General features: G+C 34.2%; 1 protein-coding gene across 1 annotated transcript in view; it reads right to left on the bottom strand.

Moving 5' to 3' along the window:
* The window catches only part of LOC127674919 (connector enhancer of kinase suppressor of ras 2), a 63884-nt gene that overhangs the window by 2404 nt on the left and 34890 nt on the right, over nt 1–26590 (bottom strand). Inside the window, exon 10 of the mRNA XM_052170743.1 lies at nt 930–1126. Coding sequence (XP_052026703.1) covers nt 930–1126 — 197 coding nt within the window. The remainder of the gene's footprint in view (nt 1–929; nt 1127–26590) is intronic.

Genomic DNA, 26590 nt, shown 5'->3' with positions numbered 1-26590 from the left:
GGGTGTTTTGTAAGATAGGCACTTTCCTTCCTTTCCTTATCCTCATAGTAGACAATCTCCTGTATCAACCTCCTTCAACTTCTGCTTCTCTGTTCCCCTGTCCTTACCACTCACTTCAAATGTTAAGCACTTACAGAAGGATATAATGGGAAGGTAATGTGTGCATTAAGAACTGATAATGCAAACAGAACAGTTATGACATCTCTACATGGAACATGACTCTAGCTTCACTTCACATGTAGTTTATTCAGAAAACATTTCAAGTGCTTTTAACATTTAACTTGCAAACTGAGGACCTTTACTACCTTTTACAATTAGATTACAAGGTGAACTTCTCTTAGGAAATCAAAAAACTGAGGAGCAACACCAACCCTGCCTTTTTATTTTAAAAGAAGCCTTTTCTTTTATTCGATATATTCTTTATTTATATTTCCAATGATTTCCCCTTTCCTGGATCCCCCTCCCCAAAAGTCCCATAAGCCCTCTTCACTCCCCCGTGTTCCCCAATCCACCCCTTCCAGTTTCCCTGTCCTGGTATTCCCCTACACTACTGCACCGAGCCTTTCCGGGATCAGGGGCCACTCCTTCCTTCTTCTTGGGCATTACTCATGGTATGCACTCACTGATAAGCAGATATTAGCCTAGAAGCTTCGAATACCCAAGACACAATCCACATATTAAAAGAACTCTTAACAACATCCTGATTTCTCTTACAACTACGTCATGTAACAGTTAGTCGATGTCTAAGGACTTCAATGAAGACCTGACAGGATTACTTTGCAATCACTGTGCTGCAGATACTTCCTAGTAGCTCTTCCCTTCCCATAGTTCCCTGTTTTGTTCCACTGAGCCTCTAGCATCTAGAAATCTATTTTCAGTCCAAGAATAAATCGTCCTAAAGGAATTTATCTGTCTGTTTCATATCTTACCTTTAAAGTGCTTTTAAGAATTCTCAGCCTGTGCAGTTTTTCATTCATCACAGGATCATTACACCGTTTTATGAACGATAGTTTGTATTCCATCTTGGTTGAAATGCGATGTTCTCCTAGTGGTGACAGACTGGCTTCCTCCAGTGCCCTGTATAAATCTTGCAAGGAGTCTCCTAACTTTTCTTCCCTATTTGCATCTGAGAGACAGAGGAGTGGGAGTGGGGAAAGGATGAGGAGAAGGGAGGGAAAGAGACAGATATACAGTTTAATAAAAATTATCTCTGTAGTTTGAAAAATCTAAAAATTGGATTATCTGAAATACAGTCTAATGAATGATTAGGAAAATAGTCTAATATTGAAATATCCCTCAGAAATAAAACAAAACAAACAAAATACCTCACAGATTCTAGTTAGATGGGATTATATAATTATGGACAGCCAATTATTTTAGAAGAATTAAATAGGATTTGATTAAACAAATAGCCTCTTGAGAGAAAAATAATCACACATATCTTGAATTCAATGAATTAAAGTATAATATGTACATAATATGAAAATGCTGCTTCGTATCATTTAGTATTTTAAGACAACCACTAAACACAGAAATGTTATTTAATAGAGTTCTCCTGGTTAATTAATACTGAATGATTTACACTTTTTTAGATTTCATAAAATGGAATGGTATTTGTTGGCATCTTTGATTATGATTGTCCAGTTATCGAATAGGCTTTTAGATTTCATGTGACTGCTATAGTAGCAGTGCCTAGTACATCATCAATACAGTAACTGATCAGAAGTTATTATCAAAAATAATGTCTTTCATTTTCAGGCAGGGGCTCACTGTGTAGGCTAGGGTGGCCTGCAATTCATTATGTAGGCCAGGCTACAACCCTGCAACACATGAGGCTGGCCTCAAATTCATGTTAATCCTTTTGCTTCCACCTCCTAAGTGCTGGGATTACAGGTATATAAGACACCATGGCTCAGCAATAATGTTTTAAATTAAATTAAAATGAATCACACGGATATATTCATAAGCAAATATAAGGATATTTCTGACATGTACTAACAGAATTTATAACATTTAAAAATTGTTAAGAAAATACTTAACTTGAATATTTTTGAGGAAAATTAAGAGAGCTACAAGTATGGATTTTTGATCTAGATGATGAAATGAAAGTCTTATTTTACTTTAAAATTGTATGAATAGTGATGTTAAATCAATTAGAAATGTATCAGTTTGTCATAAATGTAGTAATAAAACTGAACTAGATTCTTCTTTGGGTAGCAAGGGTCTAATTTGAGGAATACTTCTTACACTTGTCCAAGGCATAAATATAGTACGTTATTCATTCTGTCATTGATCATGCAATCTTAAGCTTTCAGATACAGTTTTAAAAGTAGATTCCCTAATTAACGACAACACTAATCAACATTAATTTGTGCCAGACAGTAGGCTAAATGTCTAACATTCATGATTTCATTTGATCTTCACAATAATACTAAGAAATCTTCAATTTATATTAGGGGAGGTCTTTGCTCAAGGCCATAATCTCATATAAGTGGGGAAATTAGAACTTAATTATTTAGTGTACATTTAATTAGCAGTGCCAATTAATGTGAGACTCCCTCAAAGTACATCATTCTAAACATTTATTTCATGATTTGCATGTAATATTTTAATAGAAATTACTGTGCTTTCCACAGAAAAGGTTTCCAATTGGATACAAACTATACAGACTGTAAAACTTTACAAAGTTGAACTACACAGAAATATTTCTGTATGCTCATAATCTGTCAAAGAAAATGAATGTCAGAGATAGAACACTTAAGGGGGTGACAAGTTATACCCATGATTTGTGTCAACTATGGACACCATCCCTTGGGTGATGCTAATGATGCTCTAAACATGTTTTAAAAGAATACAGCCAAAACTGCCCCCAAAGTCTAAAATAACACCTTAAGTTTTAAGAATTCACCTTTAGGATTAAAAGGCTGTTTTGTTTAAATTCTGTATTTAACTTTTTACTCTTCTACTGAGGTTAGTAGCTGAGAATAGTTATGATCATTTATTCTTTTTCACTAGCAAATTCCTTATTGTCTGTCAGCACATGCTATCAATGTGTTCTAGAATGAATTTTAATGCCTAAACATATCTTTCTTAAAATATGAAAATTCATTTAAATAAAATCTTTTAAAAATTCTCTGTTTGAACTATTTTCAGCACAAAGAGGAGTTTGATGGATGGGTGGATGCAAGCCTATGAAAAGAGCGGATTTTCAAGTTACAAGCAAGATAGATCCATTATGGAGAATTTCAAATGAGGATGCCTAGGAAGAAAGAAGACACAAAAAATAGTCACTTATGGTCACTAAATGGAGTTGGACAAATAAGGACACATTTGAACAGAATAATTCAATTTCATAAAATCATCATCCAGGAAAGGACACTGGGGAATTATTTAGTAATTATTCTATTTGCCTCAAGGCAAGATTGCATGTAAAGACAGATGCAATTTCTGAAAGTAGGGGTTTGGGTACCAGTTAGAAGCCTAACAGATGGGAATTATAGTAGTTAAGGTATCAGGTGGCATAATGTACTATTACTTTTTTAGTTCTAGAAAGAAGGTGAAAGAAAAAAGGATCTAAATTATAGTTTTAGAATATAAGGAGGGTAGACTTATTTTCACAAAGTAAATTTTTAAAGAGAAATCTTTCTCATATTACCTAATACTGTAGGGCATATATATCTTGTTACATTTTGATCTAGCCTGTTCTCTTTCTCTACATCTTTTGTGTCTCTGTCTCCCCACATTTCTGCTGGGGATCAAATGAAGGGTCTTGTACATACTAGGCAAACATCCTATCACTGAATTACATCTCAACCCAGGTCCTTTACCTTAACTTTTAACGTTGTGAAATACTGCAGAAGCGTCAATTTTTACACAATATCAGTGAAGTTTTACTTTAAGAAGACTAAGCAAAGATTAAACATAAAAAGACAAAGGTAAAAGCAAAGAGTCTCCCCTGTCCCCTTCTTAACATTATTTGAGGCAAAAAAGCATCCAACCAAAAGACAACATAATTCTACAAGAAATTTGGTTTGACAGCTGTACAAAAAAGGCAAGCATGGGTCTATCTGGGCAGCACATCTCAACAAGGAATCACAATGACACAGAACATGAAAACATTTTGAGGTATAGCAGTTGGATGGTGTGGCTCCTACCAGAGATAAGAAAGTCCCCCCTTAGGCCTCTATACACCATACACATAAGCAACACTGTACAAGACACAGTAGTGGAATGAGTAAGGACGAGGGACTGAGAAGCCAGGCTACCACAAAATGTCACCGATGATTTAACATTCTAAGACTACACAAAGAGTCCTTTTATTTTCAAAAGAAGGGAGTGAGGGGCTGAGTCACATTATAAATCTGATTCACTGTGCTCAACAGTCAAAACAACACAGAACTCAACATTCAAGACAAAAACAGACCTTTATTTTCTTTTTTAGTTTTCAATTGGTTTTCTTGATTTTTCCCAGATGAATCTCAATTAAGTCTACAGGGCTACTGTTGCAACCGCAAACATGAAAGCACCTTTATTTTCTTCTCTCTTTGCCCTCTTCCTCTTCGTCTCCTTCACATATCCCTTCAGGGTCCTCTCTCTTCTCAAACTTTGCTTTTTCTTCTCTTAGAAGAAGCTTGCTTTGGAAGATGAGGCAAACACTTGGTGAGGCCTGCTTCCCAACTGAATTTCTTTCAGTGTGGCAGTTCAGCCATCGGAAACTGGCTAAAAACCAGCTCGTTTGCAATTTGAGTGAATGTTTCTGAAAATTGGCAAAGTGTAGACCACATTCAAATAAAAGGACATATATAGGAACCTTCTGCGATTCCCACCAAGGATGTGTAGCACTGCTGAAATGACATTTTAATTGGTGTCTAATTTATTCACAAAAGCTGGAACTATGAAGGAATAAAACTTTCCCCAAATTATATTTACATTTGTAGCATAAAAATTAGGTCTGTGTCAGATCACACATTAAAAAAAATCCATTCTATAACAGCAAAGAGCACTTATAAAGTCCCCTTTCTTATATGAAATTTCATTGACTGGTGGATTTAAAGGTCAAAATTAAGTAATTAATTTGCATTTTATGCCAAGAGATGATAATTTCTGGTTGTGTCATACTTGGCAGGAATGAAAAAAAAAACCTCTCCTTTGGTGTCATTCATACAATAGGAATCTAGGAACATGGTGAACGTCACAATAATTCATTGGTTCTCTGCAGGTTGCATAGGGTTGGTTACCAGGTAGTTAAAAAATAAAGAAAAGCTCAAACAAAAGATTAGCTAATAAAAAAAATACCAGTTTGTTGCAATGTCTTGAAACTACTTATGTGCAGATTATAATTTATTTCTTAATTGCTGCAAAATTTTTGGTTAGTGAATTCTATGCATTTAGGCGCAGTGGTTTCTAAACATTTTTGACTGTTCACCTTTATAGGCTAAAACACTTGTGTTGTTCATAATTTATACACATTTAGTAGTCTACCAGTATATGCTATAAATATACACAAGAAAGAAACTGTAAAAGATGAGATAGAAAACTCAAGGAGAAAATCTCATTATTTTCTTCCTGTATGTCAATAGATTCTCCTTGAAATATCTATATTGTGACTTGCATAAGGGGAATTTATGTCACTGATATTTGCATTTTCCCATTGTCTGTTTAACATAATAGCTCATAGGCTCTCAACAAATTCAAATGGAGTGATAGTTTACTTTATTCATAACACACTCCAAAGAACATTCCCCATTAGGTGACTGCGTAATTACTGAAAAGTAATTGTATAATACTGTTCATGCATGTTTCTTTGGTAGAAACTAAAGACAATAAAATCTCACTCTTGCCTTCTGATTTCCCTGGCACTGCCATGGCATTGTTAAAGCAGAGTAAAAGATGAAAACAAAACCAAGAAATATATCAACTGGAGTCTGCCAACAACAATGGGAAATGGATTCTTGGTACTTGTTTTGGAAGAGAATTATATTCTTTTAAAAACTGGCCAATGATGCCCTCGTGGCAACAGTTGTTCTTTCTACAACACAGCTGTGTGTGAGCACAGAAGGTTGGGAAAGGTTAAATTACAGATGATGGAGAAGGCTAGACATAGTACTATTAGTCATCAGTCAGTTCTGAGTGGCATTTGTTCTTATACAACCAGAAAGCACTTTGCGGCTTCTCGGCTAATCATATCAAGTATGCAGAATGCTATTTTTGTCCCAAAGGGCAATTGTCATTTGCATCGAGACCACAGGACTATTTTTATGAATACTAATTTACTGTCTTGTCACAGGGAACAATTTATTTATTTATAGTTGAGGTGACAGACTTTTAGTGGACTTAATACCTTCGTTTTATATTAAAGGTGATTAAATATCCTCAGGTTTTACTATAACTTGATTTGTTTTATAGTTAAAACACTAGCTACTTTAATCCAGGCCTTTATATCAAAAAACTTGCTATGTCTAGTTTTGTAGAACTTGGAAAGAGGGGAAGGCAGCTTGTTGTATTAGAAAAGATTTTACAAGTTAGCTTTTAGTTTTTTCCTTTGCATCCAATCCTCAACATTACCATTGTGGCAATTGTTTCTCAGAAGGAAAAATTAATTTTAGTATGTAAAATCCCTTTCTTTAAAGAGAACCAAGCGATTGGATATACCCACATTGCTATGTTTTTCTTTTCGTTTTAGATCATGTAAATACTGTACTGATAAATTAAGTATGAGGCTATAACTCATACATAAGACAGAGGCTTTAACTGTCAATTCTTTTACAATGGTAAAGCTTACGTTCATAAGGTTGTGATGAAAATTGTTAAAGCTGAAGTTTATTCTGCACCTTTTTTTTCCGAGTACTTCTGCCAAATTCAGTAGTTTAATAAGAATTATATGACGGTGGTTGTCTTTTCAGGGTATGATAGGGTATTTTTTTTTTTTGAAAATTTTTTCTAGTGATGAACAGTTCAAATGTCAGAGCACTGGCATCCCTAACCCCTAAGAAGGGATGGTTTTTTTTGAGAGGCAAATGCAGAAATGAGTGACAGAATCCAGATTTACTCACATAATTTAGAAAATGTAACCAATAAAAGAGGAAGTCTAAGGCAGAAATTTATAATAGGGACAGCTTCAAAGCCAAACTAAGGGATTTTATTTGAAAATCAATACATAGTCATCACATTCATTGAGGAAACCCCCCTAAAATTCTTCAGATCATAAAGTTTTACTAGGATTTAAGCAGGGAGCATGACCCAATAGAACTTAATTAATATTAAATGCCAATAAAATAAATATGACTTAATTCTATATACCAAGAACTACCATTCTTTAGATATACTTAAAACACATGAAAATGGTTGGAGCACAGAGGCAATTCTAAGGCAGATCAATGTGATTTTTATTCACAACACAAATTTCATTTGTGAGAAAGAAGCATAGATTTTTTTTTCATTAGAAAGGTATTTGCTATCAAGCATACTTAGCAAATTATTTAGCTTTCTAAAAAGATCTGGTACCAACCGGTAATATTTTTTATTTTTAAGCAATTTATATTTTTACAGGTATTCATATTATGCAATACCACACACTGCAGCAACAGGAAGAAAAACATTTCATAATACAATATTAAAGTATTTTTTCACTGCACAGTATGAAATATCCATTAATTAGCATTAAAACCATTACAGTGTATCTTACCCAAGTAAAGGAAATTTCACATCTACCACAGAAGAAAAATAAGCAATATTGAGCCACTGGGGACCCGGTTACATAGTATTATTAAATAATATCTGAAGCTAGTTTGAAAGACATCCAGACAAAATACGGAAATACTTTTTTTCAATACTGTACTTTTTCAAATATGGAAAACCACGGCTTATAGATTGGAATATTTTACAGAAAAAGAATAGCTCATTCCAGCTTATGAGGCAACATCACTTCTATGTAAGTGCCAAGGAAAAGGAGAAAGTTAGGATTTTTCGCTGAGGAATCTAATAAAGCCTGGCATGAGAAATTTCCTTCATTTGTGTCACTGAAAGCAGTCTGCCTCACACCTGAATATGCTTTAATAATAGAATAAACATATTGAGTTTCAGAGCAGGGAGTGTACACCTTGCCTTAATAGATTACACTTAATTTAGTACAATACAGCATGTCAAATTTTAAAAATGCAAATACACTTAACACAGAATTTGCTTTCCGCTACTTTCCTTAACCATTAAGAGTCTTGCCTTGCCACCAAGAGTCCATTAAACAGGATTTTCTAATTATTGGTGCTGATCCCTCTCTTCCTGATGTCAGGAGAACACAACTGAGGTGTCGCCACAGAGCCCTTCCCCAGGCAAGGAGACCCTTTACCCTCTGTTCTCCCATAAAAAGGGCAGTTTTCGGCTACTGTGTTCCATCTTGATTGACTTTGATCTTATGCTAGTCCCACTGTCGAAAGCTCGAATTCTTCTTAAGAGTGGCCTGTCCCTCTTAATATCCCTTTACGGAGGCCCCAAATCCACAACACTTGATGATCTAAGCTTTTTACAAGTCTGTTTTCTGTTATAAACAGCAAGGACGAGGCCATTTTAGTTGCTTGCAAGAGGTTGATGCTGAGTCTGCGCCGTGCCGACTCTCTTCCATCTAAATTCTCTAAACATTAGCTTATCAATCTGTGATTCCAATGGGTTGAGTGCCAACAGAAGTGGATCCGATTTGGCATGGAGAGGTTCTACCAACTCTCGCAGTGTATTAGCCTAATATAATAAAGCAGTGATACAATATGATGAAAGACCTGCGAGTGCCATTATTCCAAAGCACATCAGTACTTGTATTAGAAATACCATCATGCAGTACCCATGAAGAGAAAATAGAAAAAAAATATGTCTAGAATTGCATATGGTTTTAATACTATAATGTTTTTCTGTTGGCATGCAAGTCTATTTGGCCATAAATGGGACCAATTTTGATTTAGTTTGTTTGGAATGCCAATACTCCAATTATATACAATAACAAACAGACAAATCTATTCCCACCTCTAACTTGTACATACACATCTATAGTTTGAGCCAGAAAAGTTGGCTATTTTCCACACAGATGCAAAACCATCAGTCTTTTTTAAAAATTGTAATGTATTTTTTAATTGTTTCCTCCTTTTCACTCAGAAAGTATGAGGAAGGGTTTTCTGGTCTTTTGAACAGATGCTGTCTTACTACCTTGACACAAACTGTCTTAACTCAGAGGAAGTAGCCTAACTAGTATTGTTCTGATGAGGAGGCCTCAAAGTAAATGACATAAAGTGAAAAGCAATGAAAAGATACAACAATAATCATGACAAAAAGATGATTTTATATCTGAGCATTAGCCACACACCAAAGAGTTTAGAAACTGGAACAGTAATGTTTTTGAATGATTGGAAAAGTGAAGACAAATTCAGATAAACTCTACTCTCTCTTTTCATTCGTTTTATTTTGTATCTTCAGGAATTCAAATATGGCTAGCAGGCACATGTGAGCAATGTTTTGTCATCTGTAGCATAAGGTCGAATTTTATCTGCTGCATCATGTCAATGTTTTAGTTATATCGCCAGAACAAAGGGAGAGAAAGAATAGAGAAAGCATTCTATTGCTACATCCTGTAGAAAATGGAAAGGGGAAATAACTGATATATAGAAAATTAAACAGTATATTTCAATGACCAGAAGAAGCAATTATTTATCACACCATAATATGTGTAGAACGGGAGATAAGAACTATGTAATTTTTCTATGTAGGTCAAGTGAAATAACATGTAATACCTCATCATTTAAAAAATTATAATGCCAGAAACCCATTTCTAGGTCCTATCACTGTTTAATAAGTACTGTCTGGTATGGGCTTTCAGGCTGGAAAATCAGATGCAATCTAACCTGGAGTATAAAGTCATATCTCAATTTAAAGTGTCCTTAATTTTCTATATAATTATTTGTAAGTTTTTGGACACATTCATCATTTCCTTGTAGAAATAATATTACATGAAGAAATAATATTACACGAATATTTTCATTTCTAGCATATCCCCTAATGCACATTTAATCCATACTAAACTGAACTAGAGCCCTAGTAATCCATGGGTTTAATTACACTTACAATATTGTTTTTATGAGATTACTGAATTTTATACAAGAGACTGAAAAATATCTCCCTAGTTTAAAAAAGATTATGGGGGAGAATCACTATTTCACAATAGATGGTAGGAGCTCATTACCAATCTGTTAATAGTAGCATGAAAGAAAGTAACTCCCTAAAGAAAGGTATCTCAACTATTTGTGGTATGCACCACTTACTAGAGACTCTTAAGGATGGAGGTGTTCAGGGAACACACATTTCCATGCAGTACTTCTCACCTACTGGATCAGTGATGTCTCTTCTACTCACTGCAGTTTGAGATCTACTTCAGGACAGTTGGACTGACAAAGGCTACCAGATGGGTAGAGTTGGCTGAAGCAATATCAATGGCTATCCTGTATATACAAGTAGTTTCTAAGTCATTGGCCTCGAGGTGGGAGATGTTATTAGCATTTTATTGTAGTCCTTCCATCAGTGGAACACTATCACTCAGTTAAATCAATCTCAAGATTTTTGCTGAAGAGTGTGTTGGAAATATCTTGGTCTCCTGAAATTATGAAAAACGAACGAGTTTTTGATAAACTTGATAAACTTCTTGAATAAGTTCCTGATTGCTAAGATTTTATGTTGAGTAAAAAAATTCCTATTTATTTTTGAGGCAAACAGAACAACTACAAAGATATTACTAGACTTAGCCCACTACATGGAAAGCAAAACTTCCCCAATACTTCCTAGAGAAGAATAATGTATGTTTTTAATGTAAGAGATTTAAACTTTACAGTGACTTTATATATGTTTCTATCAAAAGGAAGTAATTGGATAATATGATGATCGATATGATAGCTTAGTGATGAGAAATGACAACCTGGCGAATACATGAGTCACTCAACACTTTATCTGTCATCATGTATGGCTTTGCTAAAATGAAAAAATGGAATTAACAATATTTAAGTGTGTTTGTTTGCTCCTATTAATTAATTAATTAATTAGCCCTAGCTGCTTGCAAATCCCTCTGTAGACCAGGCTGGCAGCAAACTCAGAGATCCACCTGCCTCTGCCTCCAGATAAAAGCCACCACCACCTGGCTTAAGTTTGTTTCTAAATCATTTCATTGAATAGTTTCTCTTTTCCCCCTTCCAATCCTTTCTATGATACTTCTTTTTAAGGCTTTTAAAGATCTCATAAGTACTTTGAAAGGCAGTTTTTCCTGACCTGAACTTCAGTTCACTTAAGTGATAGGTGGTAAAAATGTCTTTAAAGTCCTGATTACATTTTCATCTGAGAAGCTACTGAATATGACCATTGCACTTGACTTGATTTCTCCAGATTGAAATTGCAGTAGGACAAGAGCTAAGATAACTGGGGAGATGGGGTACTGAAGGGAAATGTTGTATATCTTCTTATGTCCTTTGACCAATTTGCTGATTAGCTAACTTGAACTCTGTACAGTAAATGTTGAAACTGTGGAAAATATAGCTTTCCTACCCATCTTTATCAGTTGCAGTCAGTGGCGGACCTTCCAAATTATTCAAAACATAGTCTAAAAATAAATGAATATATCTGTGATATCTAAATCAACAGCAATATCTTTCCAAGTAGTATCTAATAGATATACCCTATAGCTATTTCTATAGGCTCCCCTTCACCTTTGTGGCACAAGGGATTGTATGTAGAGCCTCATGAATGGTCAATGTGTAGTCTACCTCTCAGCCTGACTCTACTCTATGATTATTCTCATAGTGAACTTTAAACTATCCCCAAACTTCTGCCATATGGCAAGAGCACTATTATTTTTAAAGAATGCCATTCAGTGTCAGCTCCAGTATCATGTCATCCTAGGAGAGTAAAGGGTGGCAGGGGGAGGGGGACACTTAATCTGAAAGTTGGTGAAATCTAACTTATTTTCAACAAGAACATAACAGGTGGTTGGGGGGGGTGGCAGTGAAAATACTGTAGGAGAAAAGGAGTTATTCCTACTCTTAAAAAAAATCCTTACTCTTAAAAGTAAAGATTACTTCCTCTCAAACTACATACTGCCTTGATTGTAGAACTTAGAAACGAGTTTTTGCTTACTGTTTTTGAGATAGGAATACTTAAAACATTACAATATTGATTTTCTTCTTTCAATAACTTCTAAATGTTAATGCTTTATTAATAACCTCCTTGCCATGCCAGTCTGACATTTGGGATCATTTACTCATTAACAACTCTGGCAAGGAGATAAGCTGCTTTGGGGGCACTGCCAATTGAGTTTCAGGACCATCAAAAATATCTTCTCCAGCAAAGCAAGTGCCAAGAACAAGTAGAAAATTCAAGAACATCACTTTTCACTAATATTTTTCCCTACTTCAAATCTGTTACATAGCTAATGTAACATTTTCATATACGTTTTATTTTCTAGTCTATAATTATTATACCATAAAGCCCCTTTGTTTAAATTTATAATTCAAAACTGAAATTGTATTTTAGTGATATGTCCTTTCCATGAAAATATTTGTTAAAAACTACTGCAAAACTGTAGATACAATAAATGTACCACGGATGAAACCAATTAGCACAATTTTCACCTTAATTAAAAACCTGAGTTAATGAGTATTCACATTCAATCTTATCTGTCTTAAAAATGAATGGTTATTAGATTTTATACCAGCAAACTCACCCAGTATTTGGGATAGAAAAGTACAGAATCTAGCAACCTATGGGGAGTATTCCATTTAAAATATTCCATTACTTATGAGTTTTATTTCTCCTTCTGAACAATATTGTATAGAGCTGCTTTTATAAAGATAATTAAAGTTTACTTAAGAGTTAGAAAGATGCTGACTCTCAGTGTTCTTAAGGAAAAATACGAATGGCTTTATAGCTACTGTGAAAGGCTGCCATGCCTGTGTTTAACATGACATTTATTATCATATGTTGAATTTTACACTCACCAGTATAGTTACAGAAAAGTGGGCTCATACATGAATGTAAGCAGGGTGTGCATTCCATTTATAAAGCTCAAATTTTTGAAATGTCAGAAGGTTCTCCTGAACTTAAAATGTAATTTATATTGAATCATGAAAGAAGTTTAATCTTAATACATTTGCTTTTTATCTGTAACTTAATCAATTTTACAGCTGTTGATGGGGCTACATTACTTGCAATACATTTTAAAAAACAAGAACTCTGTATTTCATTGATTTAAATATTTCAATGCATTAGATTTCATTTATAAAAGACTATGCTGCCTTTTCTAGCATAAAACTATGTAACTATTAAGTAAAAAGACTGCTTCAAGTAATTTTGTATTGCATAGGGACATGCTAAAAGGGGTATATTTGGGATTCCCAACTTTCATTTAAAACTCCATTACCATTTGGTTTGATTACTTTGTAGGATAATGGAAAAGCAAACCAATGATAGCTATGGACCAGTTTACCAAAGAACTCCATGACAGTGTCTTACTCATTTTATGTGTCTATGATTTTATGTTATTATCATCATTCTTGTATATAAAAATATAAGTACACATATAGGACTACATTTTAAGAGTTCTTTGATACATATATACATATTACTATCACAAATGCCTGTATGTACACATATACACATATACATATATGAACACATTGTAAAACATACTGGTTTTTATATGATTGAAGAGCTACTTCATTAGACATCAATATATGATGTTATATCTATATTTGTCATGAAATATTACATCAACCCCTTCTTAGGTCCATGAATACTAATAATCAAGTTTCTGGAACAACTTATCTCTTGATTTGTTTAAGGGCACAAATAACCTAAAAGACATCAATCTTGGATTTTGAAGCAAATTCAGAAATTCTCAAACTAAATTAAAAGTAGCTTCAAACTACCACCAAGTAGTAAATCAATCACATGTGTTTATTACTATTTAGGAAGGCTGTCAAATATTCTAAAGTAAAACATTATTTCTTGGCAATTGACTAAGCAGAGAACTCTTATGTCTATTCATGTTAATAGACATAAAACCAGAATCTGGCAAAAAAAAAAAATGTCAGGATGACATTCTTTTCTTCTTTATTGTAAATCTTCAGTACAACACTAGAGAGCCCATTTTTCTCCTTTGTGGAAAATCAATAGATACCTCAAAAGTATAAGTAGCATCTTTTCTTTAAGAAAATAATATATTTTAATTATAGAAGGCCTTGACAACCAAGACTTTAGTTTTAGCCATACTAGCAATGATTACTGATCTTAGTGTGTGGGCAGATTGGTTACCATGGTGAAGAAAAAGTAATCCTGGGAAGTATACACTACATTACATTGCTCCCCATAGAAACAGTCCATCTGAAACCAACTGCAGCTTCTAGATTTAGCATGGCCAAATCTCGAAGTTCCAATGAACTCAGGGGTTGCTAAAGCAACTTACCAAAAAGGTGAGTTACAGATACCCACATTATATTGTCACTAAGATGTCAGATCTAGTCTTGTGTGGTGGCAACTATCTAAAATTTCAGCACTTGGAAGGTGAAGGCAGAAGGATCTGTGAACATTTGAGGCCTAGGGTATGGTATACAATGAGACCCCGCCATTTTAATTTTAAAGACAGTTCCTTTGGATAAAATTTCTCATTTGTGATGGATTCTCTTGACAAGACTTCTTCACACTCTAAGACATGTGCTTTATGTGCTGTTTTCAATTTTTTTTAAGACTCTTGTCTGACCAGTGAGTACTGTATGAGATAGGTATTTGTTATTGGCATGTTTTAAGAATCAAATACTAACTTTCAAGAAGTTTCTCACTTCAGCCCACTTACTGCTACCTGGCAGGCTTTTAAATCAGTGCTACATTAGTTAACAGATTTCCCTAGGAGGCATGCTCTAAACATATATTATACTGTTAAACTCTCATTCCCTACTGTCAGTATTCGTTTTAGCAGATTAGTTTATCTCCATAGAGAAATGGTAGGGTTTAATAGAGGGAGGATCAGATCTTAAATTTAAATAATTTGAAAGGTTTTCCAAATGGTCTCTCCACACTTATTCTTCTATATCAATATATCTACTTTGCCGAAAGTCTTTTTGGTACAAAAATCTGATTATATTATATGTCAATATGTATCTACTGAAACCCTTATGTTCTTTAAGAGATAATGCAATCCTTTAGGCATGGCATGCTAGGATCTTCAGAATTTAGTTCCAATAGAATTCTTGTTCTACTTGTCTATACTCCCATGCCAAATGTCTCTAGACTATTTTTGTTTTGTTTTTATCTGTGTCCATGTTTGCTGATAATATTTTAAATATTTTAAATTATGCCCTAGCATTTGTTTGTGTACATGAGTGTCAATGTTTGTTGAGGTCAGAGGCTTCCAATCCCCCTGGGTCAGGCAGTGCTGAACTACCCAATATGTGGCTTCTGGAAACTGGACTCAGGTTCTCTCCAAGACCAGTACATACTCTTATACTACTAACTACTAAGCCAGCTCCCTAGTCCCAATTTTAATGTTTTCAAACCACATAAAAATATCCTTCATTTTCTTTCATTGAGATGAAATCATCTAGCTTAAATGTGAGACCCTGTGAAATTTCACAGGGTAGAGCTAAATGAGCTCTTTTACATACTTTCACCAAAATTAAATTATTATTAAGTGCTCAATTTTAAGAATACCTGGGAGGCTATACTATTATATTAGAATGGTTTTGCCCTTCTCCTAGATGATAAACTTACTTTGAATTTAAGGTTGATTTTCTGGAACTTACTAGAGTAGAGACTTAGGACACAGGGGGGTGCCTCCAAAAATATTACTTGATTGTATTAAAACTCCAAAATGTTTTCATTTAATATTAAAGGCCATGGGGTACAAGTTGTACATTAAATAAGCATCTTAAATACTCCTTGTAATATTTTACCTCAGTAGAATTTCAACTGAAATAAGAAATATGCTTTAAAATCTTAATGTGAATTAGAAGTAGAATTTTGGGGAAGATAAGAGTCTGAAATCACAAGTGTTATTTCTGGCACTTCTATATCAAGGAAGAATGGCTTAAGCCTTATGTGAAGTAATAATATAACCACTATTATAGGGATTTCCTTTGAATGGCCTATGGTGCCAAGTTGTTTATATGCTATTAATATTAGGAATAGATAAAGTGAGAGAAGGCAAATACGTTATCAATATAGTTCACAAATATATTCTGTAATGGTCCTTCCTTTATTGACAGAGGCTGATTAGAAACAGCAAATATCTTAAGTACATTGCTGCCTTGGGGGAGTTGTTGAGAGGCAAATGCTTGATAGGGTTGGCTTATTGCTATGTTTGGAACTTAGTCTTTTAACTAGACTTCGAGTGGCTACTTTTCCTTTAATGCTGTATGAAACAGGAATAATAGATATCACTGTAACATAACTGCTAGTTATTATAAGAACTTTAAATGTCATAAACCTACTTATATCTAATTTTCCCTAAACTATTAAAAACGTAACAAAGGGTAGTCAAGTTTCATTCAAATGTTTGAGCCATTTACTTATCCATTCATTACTTTTCAGTTTTCATAGTATGACACGCTCTTATGAAAATTGGGTTGAGATCATTTTAAGTCGACACTATCAGTTTTCAATCATTAATAAGATCTGATTTCTTATAATATCACTGGTTCAATTACATACTTTTTCAAACTTCAATATTTTAATTAGGCATAATTAAAAACATAAGAATGAGTATTCTTTTAAATTTCACTTTTTGCAGTAGGAAAGATAAAACTGTTCACTAATGTGACTACAGAGATTGCTTAGTGGTCAAGAGTAGCTAAAATTACTGCTCTTCCAAATGATGTAATTTGGCTTCCAGCACCTGTATCAGAAGACTCACATTCTCCCATGCTCTAGTTAAAGGAAATGCATTGTCCTTTTCTGTTCTATGTGGGCACGTTCACTTATGTACACTACACCTATACCCTATATATACACATGTGTGAACTATATAATAAAAATATTTACATAAAAAGTAAGAATTAGTTTTCTATAATACTTAAGCTTAATGGTTACTTACACGTTCATTTAATTGGGTTATACCTGAACTATGAGCTATTGGGGGTAATGTACAATTATGTCAGGCAGTCTCAACTGAAGATAACGTCTGGTCTTAGAAATCAAGCAATAAGTTGAATAAATGTTTGGTCAAGTATATTAATATAACAAGTTTTTAACTGCAATGAAACAAGTCATGACAGAAACCTTAGGAACATTCTATTCTTTCTCACATCATAAAACTTCCAGATTGCTCCTATTCTTTAGCCATTATAATTCTGCCATTACAGGAAAAAGTTTAATCATTTTAATGCCTCCACACTCCACCGAAATAGTTTATCAACTGGTTAAAGGTACCTCATCTGATATCAGTGATCTTAATATGCAAAAAGTAGTTCTGAATATCAGCAATGGACTTCCTCACACTTTTCAGAAACTGAAGACAGATTTTGTATCACCACTAGAATACTCTAGGTAATTTTTTGGACAATAAATCATTTGTGTGATTTGGCTGTCACATTCCATTATCTTTGTTCAGAGGTCTTTGTATTAAACTGGAAGAATAAGAAAGTCATTTATGAGCTCACTGCTAAATATAATGGGGGAAGTGCTAAATTTTATCAGAACTTTAAAGCAGTATTTATTTTATTTGCTTTTTTGATCACATAGCAATTAATCAGAAAACAAAATTTGGAAAAAAATATATATTGTAAATATATATGTATATCTTTCCTCAACAATATACACTATTATATACATATAATTATATACATATATTATATATGATATGCTTTAAAATGATTTTAATTACTATTTATTCATTCTGGGATCTATGACAACATATACACAATATGTTTTATACCCTGTATAATACATGCTTAGGGACTTAGGCAAATAAAGTTTTGAAAGGCTAAATCAAGCTTACATGTTGATTTCTGAGTTCAGGTAAGCTATGTTAATAATTCAGTTGGAAAAGACATAACATTGGTTATGTTATGTAAGGCAGCTTAGAGTAAAAGTCTGTGCCGTCAAACCTGTCATCAGTCTCTGTACTGGACTCCAAGTATTGGAAATCCATTAAACCTGGGGCCAGTCTCTTTATTTATGGCAAGAAAAAATTGTGTAACTTTCACCTACTGTGCTTTCTGAACTTCCAAAACTTTATTCTTTCTTCCATATGACGGACTTTAAACAATTTGCTGTTTTTTCCTTTTAAATCTAATTTGCTAGTTTTAGTTTCACAAAGAATATAAAGATACTCAGAAATCTTAGTTTGTGTAAATACAAGGACGAACTTTTAAAATGTAATGTCTGTTTTTGCTTTTGTTTTTGCTTTTTTGGACACAGACGCTCTGAAATCCTAAAATCAAACAGAGGCTTGATAATAAATTTTCTTTAATATAAAAGGCCTTTCTTTTTGGATGGGAAGGTAGATAAAAACTGTCTTAGAATTCTTCAACTTGATAGTGAGATCATTATTATTTGTAGTTAACTATATCCTGACATATTCTATGTTTACCTCAACAAAACCAACTAATTAGATGAACCCTCCCTTACTATAAAATCATTTTGCAATGGACTCTGTAGCATTACTGGAGAGAAAAACTGATTAACAGAGAGAAAAACATTTAAAAGGATACATCCCACTGATTTCAAAGCAGTATTCAAAGTAAGCTAAAAATTACTTCACTTAATTATTCAGTATTTGTATTGATTTATCTTTGGAACTGTAAACATTTTCCTGCCTTCAAAGCTGAGGGATGATCCTAATTAACAAAAGCATAGCATTAGCCTCAGTTCGCCAAGATGCAAAATCTAGAGACTTCCCAGTAGTGACTATATGCAGCGTACAAAGACAATAGAGTTCAAAGTGAGAGATGAGGGCTGGAGAGGTGGCTCAGTGGTTAAGACCACTGACTGCTCTTCTGAAGGTCCCGAGTTCAATTCCCAGCAACCACATGGTGGCTCATAACTATCCATAACAAGCTCTGACTCTCTCTTCTGGTGTGTCTGAAGACAGCTACAGTGTACTTATATATAATAAATGAATAAATAAATCTTTTAAAAAACACAAATTTAAGCAAAATTTGAAAAAGAAAAGACATATAGAGCCATTTGGAAGATCTAAATAAATCGATTTAAGATCTTATGTAAATACATTCTGTGGGTGATTTATCCAAAGACAATAACACAATAAAACATTAGATTTAAAATTTCAGGTTAAAGATTTTAAATAGGGAAAAAAATTCAAAATCTTTAAAATGGGAAAGTTAAAATTTTCTGATAACACAGTTTCATAATAATTATCAAATTATAAAGCATGTTCTAAATGAATGAAATATTTATCCATAGCCTGCAGAATATAATATATCCATTTTATTGTGTTATACATTTGATTTGTAATTGATCAGAACAGCTGAGCAACCAGAATGCCTATTTCTAAGCCATGACTTTTAAGGAGTGAGCTAAACCAGATATAGATATTAAGGTAAACTCACCTCCAGTATTGCAATGTTTGCACAAATTATAAATAAATTAAAATGAGAACAGATTACATTGTGCTATTTCTCTAAGAATCAATTTTGAAAAATTATTAACTGTATATGAAAGAAAATTATTGGTACAAAGTAAGAAATTCACTATATATTTTGAATTACTAAATTTTTTCTTTTACTAAAAATGTAAATTTTTGTTGGAGTCAGACTTATTAATGATATAGTAGCTCTTATTTGATATGTGAACAATAAATACCTATGAAGAAGTAGGGACAAGTTTAGAGCTAGTTGGATTATATATTTTTACAGTAAAGAATTACAGGAAAGAAATTTAGCTTACACATCAGTAGATTAGATCTAGACATTGAAATGTTATAGAATTCATGATTGGGAATATTAAATAATATGTAATTTATGTGAAATGACAACATTATCCACAGTATGGAATTATATTACAATTTCTGTGAAATAGTTCGATGCATTTATTTTGTTGGCATTCCTATATCTTGTGTTAGTATCAGAAGTACATTTACATGAAACTGCCATATTATATTGCATGGGAAAAACATTCTAGAATTCTGAAATATTAAGTTTAAACATTAAACATTATTATAACAGTGTCAACTTTACAGTAGAACATACATATATGGGCACTTGTCCTTTAGTGAATAATGTATTACTAAGAACCTTCTCCCATTAAAGGAGAATTCTCAGAATTCTAATTGAGGTGTGTATGTGTGTCTGAGAGAGAGACAGACAGACAGAGACAGAGAGAGAATGAGATGCAGAGAGAGGGAGAGAGCGAGAGTGAAAGCGAGAGCGAGAGCGAGAGCGAGCGAGAGAGAGAGAGAGAGAGAGAGAGAGAGAGAGAGCCATATTTGGGAGTCATTCCACAAGGTACAGCAGGAATTTTTATCCTTGGGTGGAGTGCTAAGAGTGTACTTGACAGGAATCTGCCTTTAGGACATAATAGGGAAGTAGGTTAAGGCAGGAATTTTTATCCTAGGGTGGAGAAGCTCAGTGAAGGTTAAGCTCGTTGTTCCTCCAGGTCTAGGAATTCCTGAATTAAGCTGGTGACCCACCCAGCTGCTGGAGCAGTCTAGATAGACAAGGACCTCCAGGAGAAGCTAGACAACTTCCACCGGAACTCAACCCAGAGTCTGGGGGAAAGGGTTTGCCCAAACTGTTAAAAAGTCTGACCGACATTAAAGTATTGGCCTCGATCAGTAAAATATTGTCCTGCCCCTTCTTTCTTTTTGCCCCTTCCCCATCTATCCCTCAGCTTCTGTTCCAGCAACCCAGTTCGTAGCAGCTGCAGGCAGCTATGGAATACAACGAGAGAGAGAGAGAGAGAGAGAGAGAGAGAGAGAGAGAGAGAGAGAGAGAGAGAGAATATGCTACCTGTGGGCATAGTGTTTGTAGAGACTGGAAGATGTGAACCACTAGATGTGGGTTCTCTGTGAACCAAACTTGCATGCTCTGGAAAAGCAGCAAGTTCTCTTAGACTTTGAGTGCTCTTTAGCACCCATACAGTTCTTAAGAACACATCTTAGAATCTGGCCTGGTTGTTTTATCCCAGAGCTTAGCGATAAGCTGACAGTATTAGAAAATCTCCATAAAGAAGAGAAAAAAATTAAGCACTGAGGGATTAGATAAGCAGATAAGAAAACTTCTGATATATGAATTTACGGTAAACAAGGAAAACCAGGCTGAATTTAAGGGGGGGTTTCTATACAACATGCTAGAGACTATTCCCATGAGAAGCTAACAATAAGTCATTACTGAATTGAAAAGTGATTTGCTTTTATGAATTGTGAACATAGTAAGAAGCACCATTATGACTGAATCTGATTATCTATTTTGGCAAAAATATAAATCATAGCTTGTCTTAGCTATGATAATGATAGGTTGTCATTCTGTTATGTGATTTAAAATTTTACCTGGCTGCATCTTCTGCTGGTGTAACTCTGTAGCATGTAGAAGTCTTTTTTTTTCCTCATTAAAATCTGGTTTTATTACTTTGAACACCACTGAGATTATTGTCCTGCCAGATGGAGGACCACTGGGCATTTACTAAACTATAAGAGTCATTATTAATACTTCCCCCCAAACTAATTAAGATGGTACTAGGTGATAAATGACTTTTTAGGAAGACCCAAGGCTGTGAAGGAAGCACACAGTTAATCTGAGTTGCCTCTTTCCATAAGCTATGGATTTTGTTGGAAGGGTAATAGCTTAGAGGTGGTAAAAGATCTGTTTCTAACCAGTTTATGAAAATGAATTATCACTTCATATGTCACATAATTGTGACATTTATATTCGAAATGGGATTATACAAAAGAGGATTGTTTCATTCGTAAACAATCAAGCTCAATGTGACTCAAAAAGGAGTCACAGAGCAAAAGAGCTGTAATTCTAGTTACTAACATTCCAGCATAAAGAGGGCACACTAAACACTTGCAAATTCTGCCTTTAAGTAATGCCTGAAATAAATAGATGAATACTGTTTTGGTTTCTGGTTCATGTCAATAGTGTTTAATAATTGTTTTCATCATGTAAGGAAAAAAGTGAGGCTAGTGCGATTTAAAATGTACCCTCTATCAGCATTAGAACTCTAGACAGATGATTTTTCTCGTAATCACCACTGCTTGTACTTCCTTACAGTTATAAACATCAGATAACATGAGCTTGGGATTTCCCCCAGTTTTTCTGTGTTCTTTGCTTATATTTAGTTGTATAAGCAGCCAAGGTTGGTACTTGCAACTTCACAAAAGTGATATATTTAAAGTGCTCTGCTCATCTATGACTTTTTTCATGTTATTAATGTTTACACGTGTCCTTTGGATTGGAGCTATAACTTCACAGATTATTTACGATGCTGCTCTGACCAAATTATTTACTTGTGTGCAAAATTTACATTAAATGGAAAAGTGATGCAACACTTTTCTTTAGTCTTAACTTGTTCCATTCCTCTAAAACTGCCTTAAATATATTGTATTCAAATTATATCATTTCCTTGTTTACAAGATACCTGGATGCTCTTAAAGATAAAACAGGTACCTTTGGAGCCTTATAATAACTGAACACATTGAGGGCATCTTCTCTGCACTGTATTAGCAGTCATTATCAGCCTCTCTGCCTAGATAATTCTAGGCATTGTGCTATATAACAACATGCACAGCTCCAAAACTTCCAGTGGCATGCAAAGAATGTTATATTTTAAAATATAAGTTTAGCATGTAGTTTTTCAGAGGTTCTAATTTGAAAAGCATATGATAGATATCTATCATATCTAGATAGCCTCATTTATATTGTAGTTACATGGTAATAGATTGAATCTCTTTCTGCTCTGGTTGAAAGACATAGATTTTGTTTTAGATTTCTAAGACTAAGCTAAATATGTGTGTAAATTAAAGGAAAATGCTGATAGGTAATCCCAAAAGAGAACATTATGATTTTATTAAAGAAATGCGTGCACAAAGAATGTGTGGCTGGAAAGGCTATGCTATAACAGCCAAGGAGGAAATCATCAGGATCAAGGGATAAAACTTTTGAAAACCTCATCTAAAGTCCCTACCATTACAAAGGAGTAAAAGACACTCTCAGCAAACTTTAAACCATATTCATCAAGATGGTATATTAGTGTTAAAACAAATGATTTCTGATTTAAGTATAGTTTTATATTGCCTTATACTTTAATGACTTATACACTTTAAACATTGTAGAGGCTGACAGAATTAATAATTTAATTTAGGGATACTATTAAAAGGCCCATACCTCAGTAAGCATTGAAACTGCTAATTGGGATAATAGGAAATTACTTGTCTTTTCCCAAATGTCAGTGAAGTAGGTCAGGATAATTAATATGCATGCTGACTTTTCAGGCAAAGGAAAACAAGGCATGTCTCATCTGTGTACTTTTAGCCCCATCTATTTCAGACTAAAATGATTTCAGCCTGAGAAAATTGTCACAGTATGACTCAGTTAAAGAACTGAATTTCCAATGACAAAAGGTAATTCAACCATGAACACAGAGATTGCAGTCTGCTCTATGGAAGGCTAAATTTCACAACCAGGAGGAAATAAAAAATTATTCAGGGTTATGGATTTAGGTACCTCTTGCTCCATGCAGTTCACAAACATGTGTCATTTAATGTACAACATTACAAGAGGTGAGACAAATGATATAAAAGGAGTTTGACTAACGATGCTTCCTTAGGCTTAAGTTATAAAACAGCTTATATTTTCATGTTCTCTATTACCCATTTTGGTCCCCTGCTAAAACACTTCCTATTTTAAATGTTTAGGCAAAATTAAAAAAAAATATTTGGAGTCAGAGATATAACACTCAATTCCCCTGCACATGGTTAGTACACATTTTCTTTAGTAGATCAAGCTGAGTGCTGGCCTGAAGCAGCACTACTCTACTGAGAGACTTTGATTTTTGCAAGTTTGCTTTGTTTGTCAATCTGTGTGTCTACATAAATGAGTGCTCTGTGTTAAAGGATGTATATAAGCGTGATGCTGACATCAAGGCCATGGGTTTTTGTTCTCTGTATAATTTCTGTTTCTGGCATAATACCCAGCAGTTTGGATTGAATAAGCAGCCTTCAATGAGCAATTCACACAAGGCATGACTATGACATTCTCAAAGTAGACCCTAAATAGACTGAGCCACTAAAACAAAGAACAGACACAGATTGGAATGAGGCCTCCAGCATATATGTAGCACACATGCAGCTCAGTCTCCATGGCTGCCTTGCCTGACCTCTGTGGGAGAGGATGCACCTACTCTGGCAGACTTAATGCACCAGGGTGGGGGTATTCCCAGGGGGTCCACTCTTTCAGAGGAGATCGGGATGCGGGGAGGGTCTCTGTGATGGGTGACGGGGAGGGGGTAGTGTTTGATGTAAATAAATAGAATAATGGTCAAGTTATCTGTCTTATAAAAGAAATAACTCATTTTCAAAGTGAATCTTTTCTAAATGAAACCTTTATCGTGTTATATAATTCTAAATATTTAGAATGCAACAAAAGCCAGTCACCATCAGAAAGGTGAACATATATTATACTGAATAAGAAAAATCTTCTAAGCAAAATGGAATTCAGTGTTCCATACAGAATGGTTTGTAGTGCATGAAAAAAATTAAGTGAGGAGATTTATGGAGTACCCTGAAAGAAATAGATGGGACTGCAAAAATACTACATGACCATTTTTAGTGAGGAAAATCATAATGAAATTGCATGAACTGCCCCACAGTATTGAACTATGATGACAAAATGTATAATGCTAAATTTATTGACAAACTAATTAGAACTGTTCTCTCTGGCTGTGTTTATTCTGTAAAGAGCTCACAGAAAACAATGGACAGTATCAAAGATTTATGCATTTAACACATCTTTAACCTAAACTTAAAAAATGCCATCAATCTAGGGGTATATCTGAAGAGAAATCCTATATACAAAACAATAAAAAGAGGACCCTCGAAGGAAAAAAAAATCAAAAGCCATCTAGCTAGAGATGCTCTTGTGGGCTTTTGAAACCTGAAGAAAGGGTGGGTTTGATACCATTCTCTAGACATGATCGGTCCTTCCTATTTCTTCCCCACATGATGACTAGGACAAAACAAATCACTTAAAAAAGAAAGAACTGGTGACACTGCCTATAAAATTGATAGAAAGTTTTATGAACAGAATTTCTATTTCAGAATTTAATATCCTTTAATTGGCTATGATGGAGTATTTTCCTTCCCCACAGTTTACAGAATAATAATCAAACCCCATATATTTATGTATAGCTGTTGGAAATCACCTAGATGAGAATCAAAATAAATTTTGCTAACCAATACTTAAAATTGAGAAAAGTTTGTTAATTCTGCTAATCACTAGAGATTATTATGCATGTATTAGGCTTGCCAGAATGCCTATAAAAGCCTAGGATGAGTCTTAAATACTCTTATTATAAGAATCTTCTATAATCTCTGATAGATATAGATGTTGGGAAGGTTTACAGGTGATGGGTACTAATTATCTTTTCAGCATTGACAGTCATATCTTTTGTAATGTTCCCATGGACACTATGGCTAAAATGTACTTGATACTGAAAATGTCTAAGCATTTGAATGTGATTACAAATGATTCTTATACTTTGTTGGTAGAAGATATAGAATCCTCATCAAGTCATGTGAGCAGAAGAGGCTCCTTGCTAAAGGAATCAAGTGTCACACTGACAGAGTCCTGACCTGTTAGTAACTTGTAAGTATTGAGTTGTTTATTTTTCCACTAGTAGTAATCGAAGTCCCATATACTTGACTGACAGGGTGCATGTTACATTTTATTTGTATCTTCAAAAAGAGGAGGCCAATCCATTAAAGAAAGCAAATAAATAACGTGTTCAATCATCATTGGTTCCACTCATTTGTATTAATTTGCTTAATTTGTATAATGCTATTCATCTACAATCTTTTCATTTACAGTTAGGACTTATAGCCATATGTTTGATAATTTAAATGACTGACTTAAAGCCTTTCCTGTAAATAAATCAGGGTTCTGGACCAGTATTTCATGGTAGTTGTAACCAGAAGCTCCATATTAGCATGTTGCATAACAAACTTGATAGCTAGTAAATGTCTTCAGCTTTTTTTTTGAGACAGGATCTCACATAGCCTGCACTAACTCTGAGCTTGCTATGTGTCTGATGATGATCTCAAATTCCTGATCCTTCTGTCTCTAAATTTCGTGTGTGTGTGTGTGTGTGTGTGTATGCACGCGCGCCGCGCCATTATGTCTGTCTAAAAACATATTTTTAAGGTAAAATAGAATCACTAGAAAAGTTACTAAATTATCTTCGTTTTCTTTTGAGTTGATACTCATAGAGTTTTACAATCAATGTACATCATCAAAATAACTGGATGCTTCCAGCAAATTGGTTTCTGGAAAAAGCCGAGCAATGTGGAATGACATGAAATGCTGTATGAAACATTTTTTTGGGGGGAGTGCTTTTTGAACTTTTTCCC

This window comes from Apodemus sylvaticus, chromosome X, assembly GCF_947179515.1.
Source record: "Apodemus sylvaticus chromosome X, mApoSyl1.1, whole genome shotgun sequence".
NCBI lineage: Eukaryota > Metazoa > Chordata > Mammalia > Rodentia > Muridae > Apodemus > Apodemus sylvaticus.
This window is presented reverse-complemented; position numbering and strand designations above follow the sequence as displayed.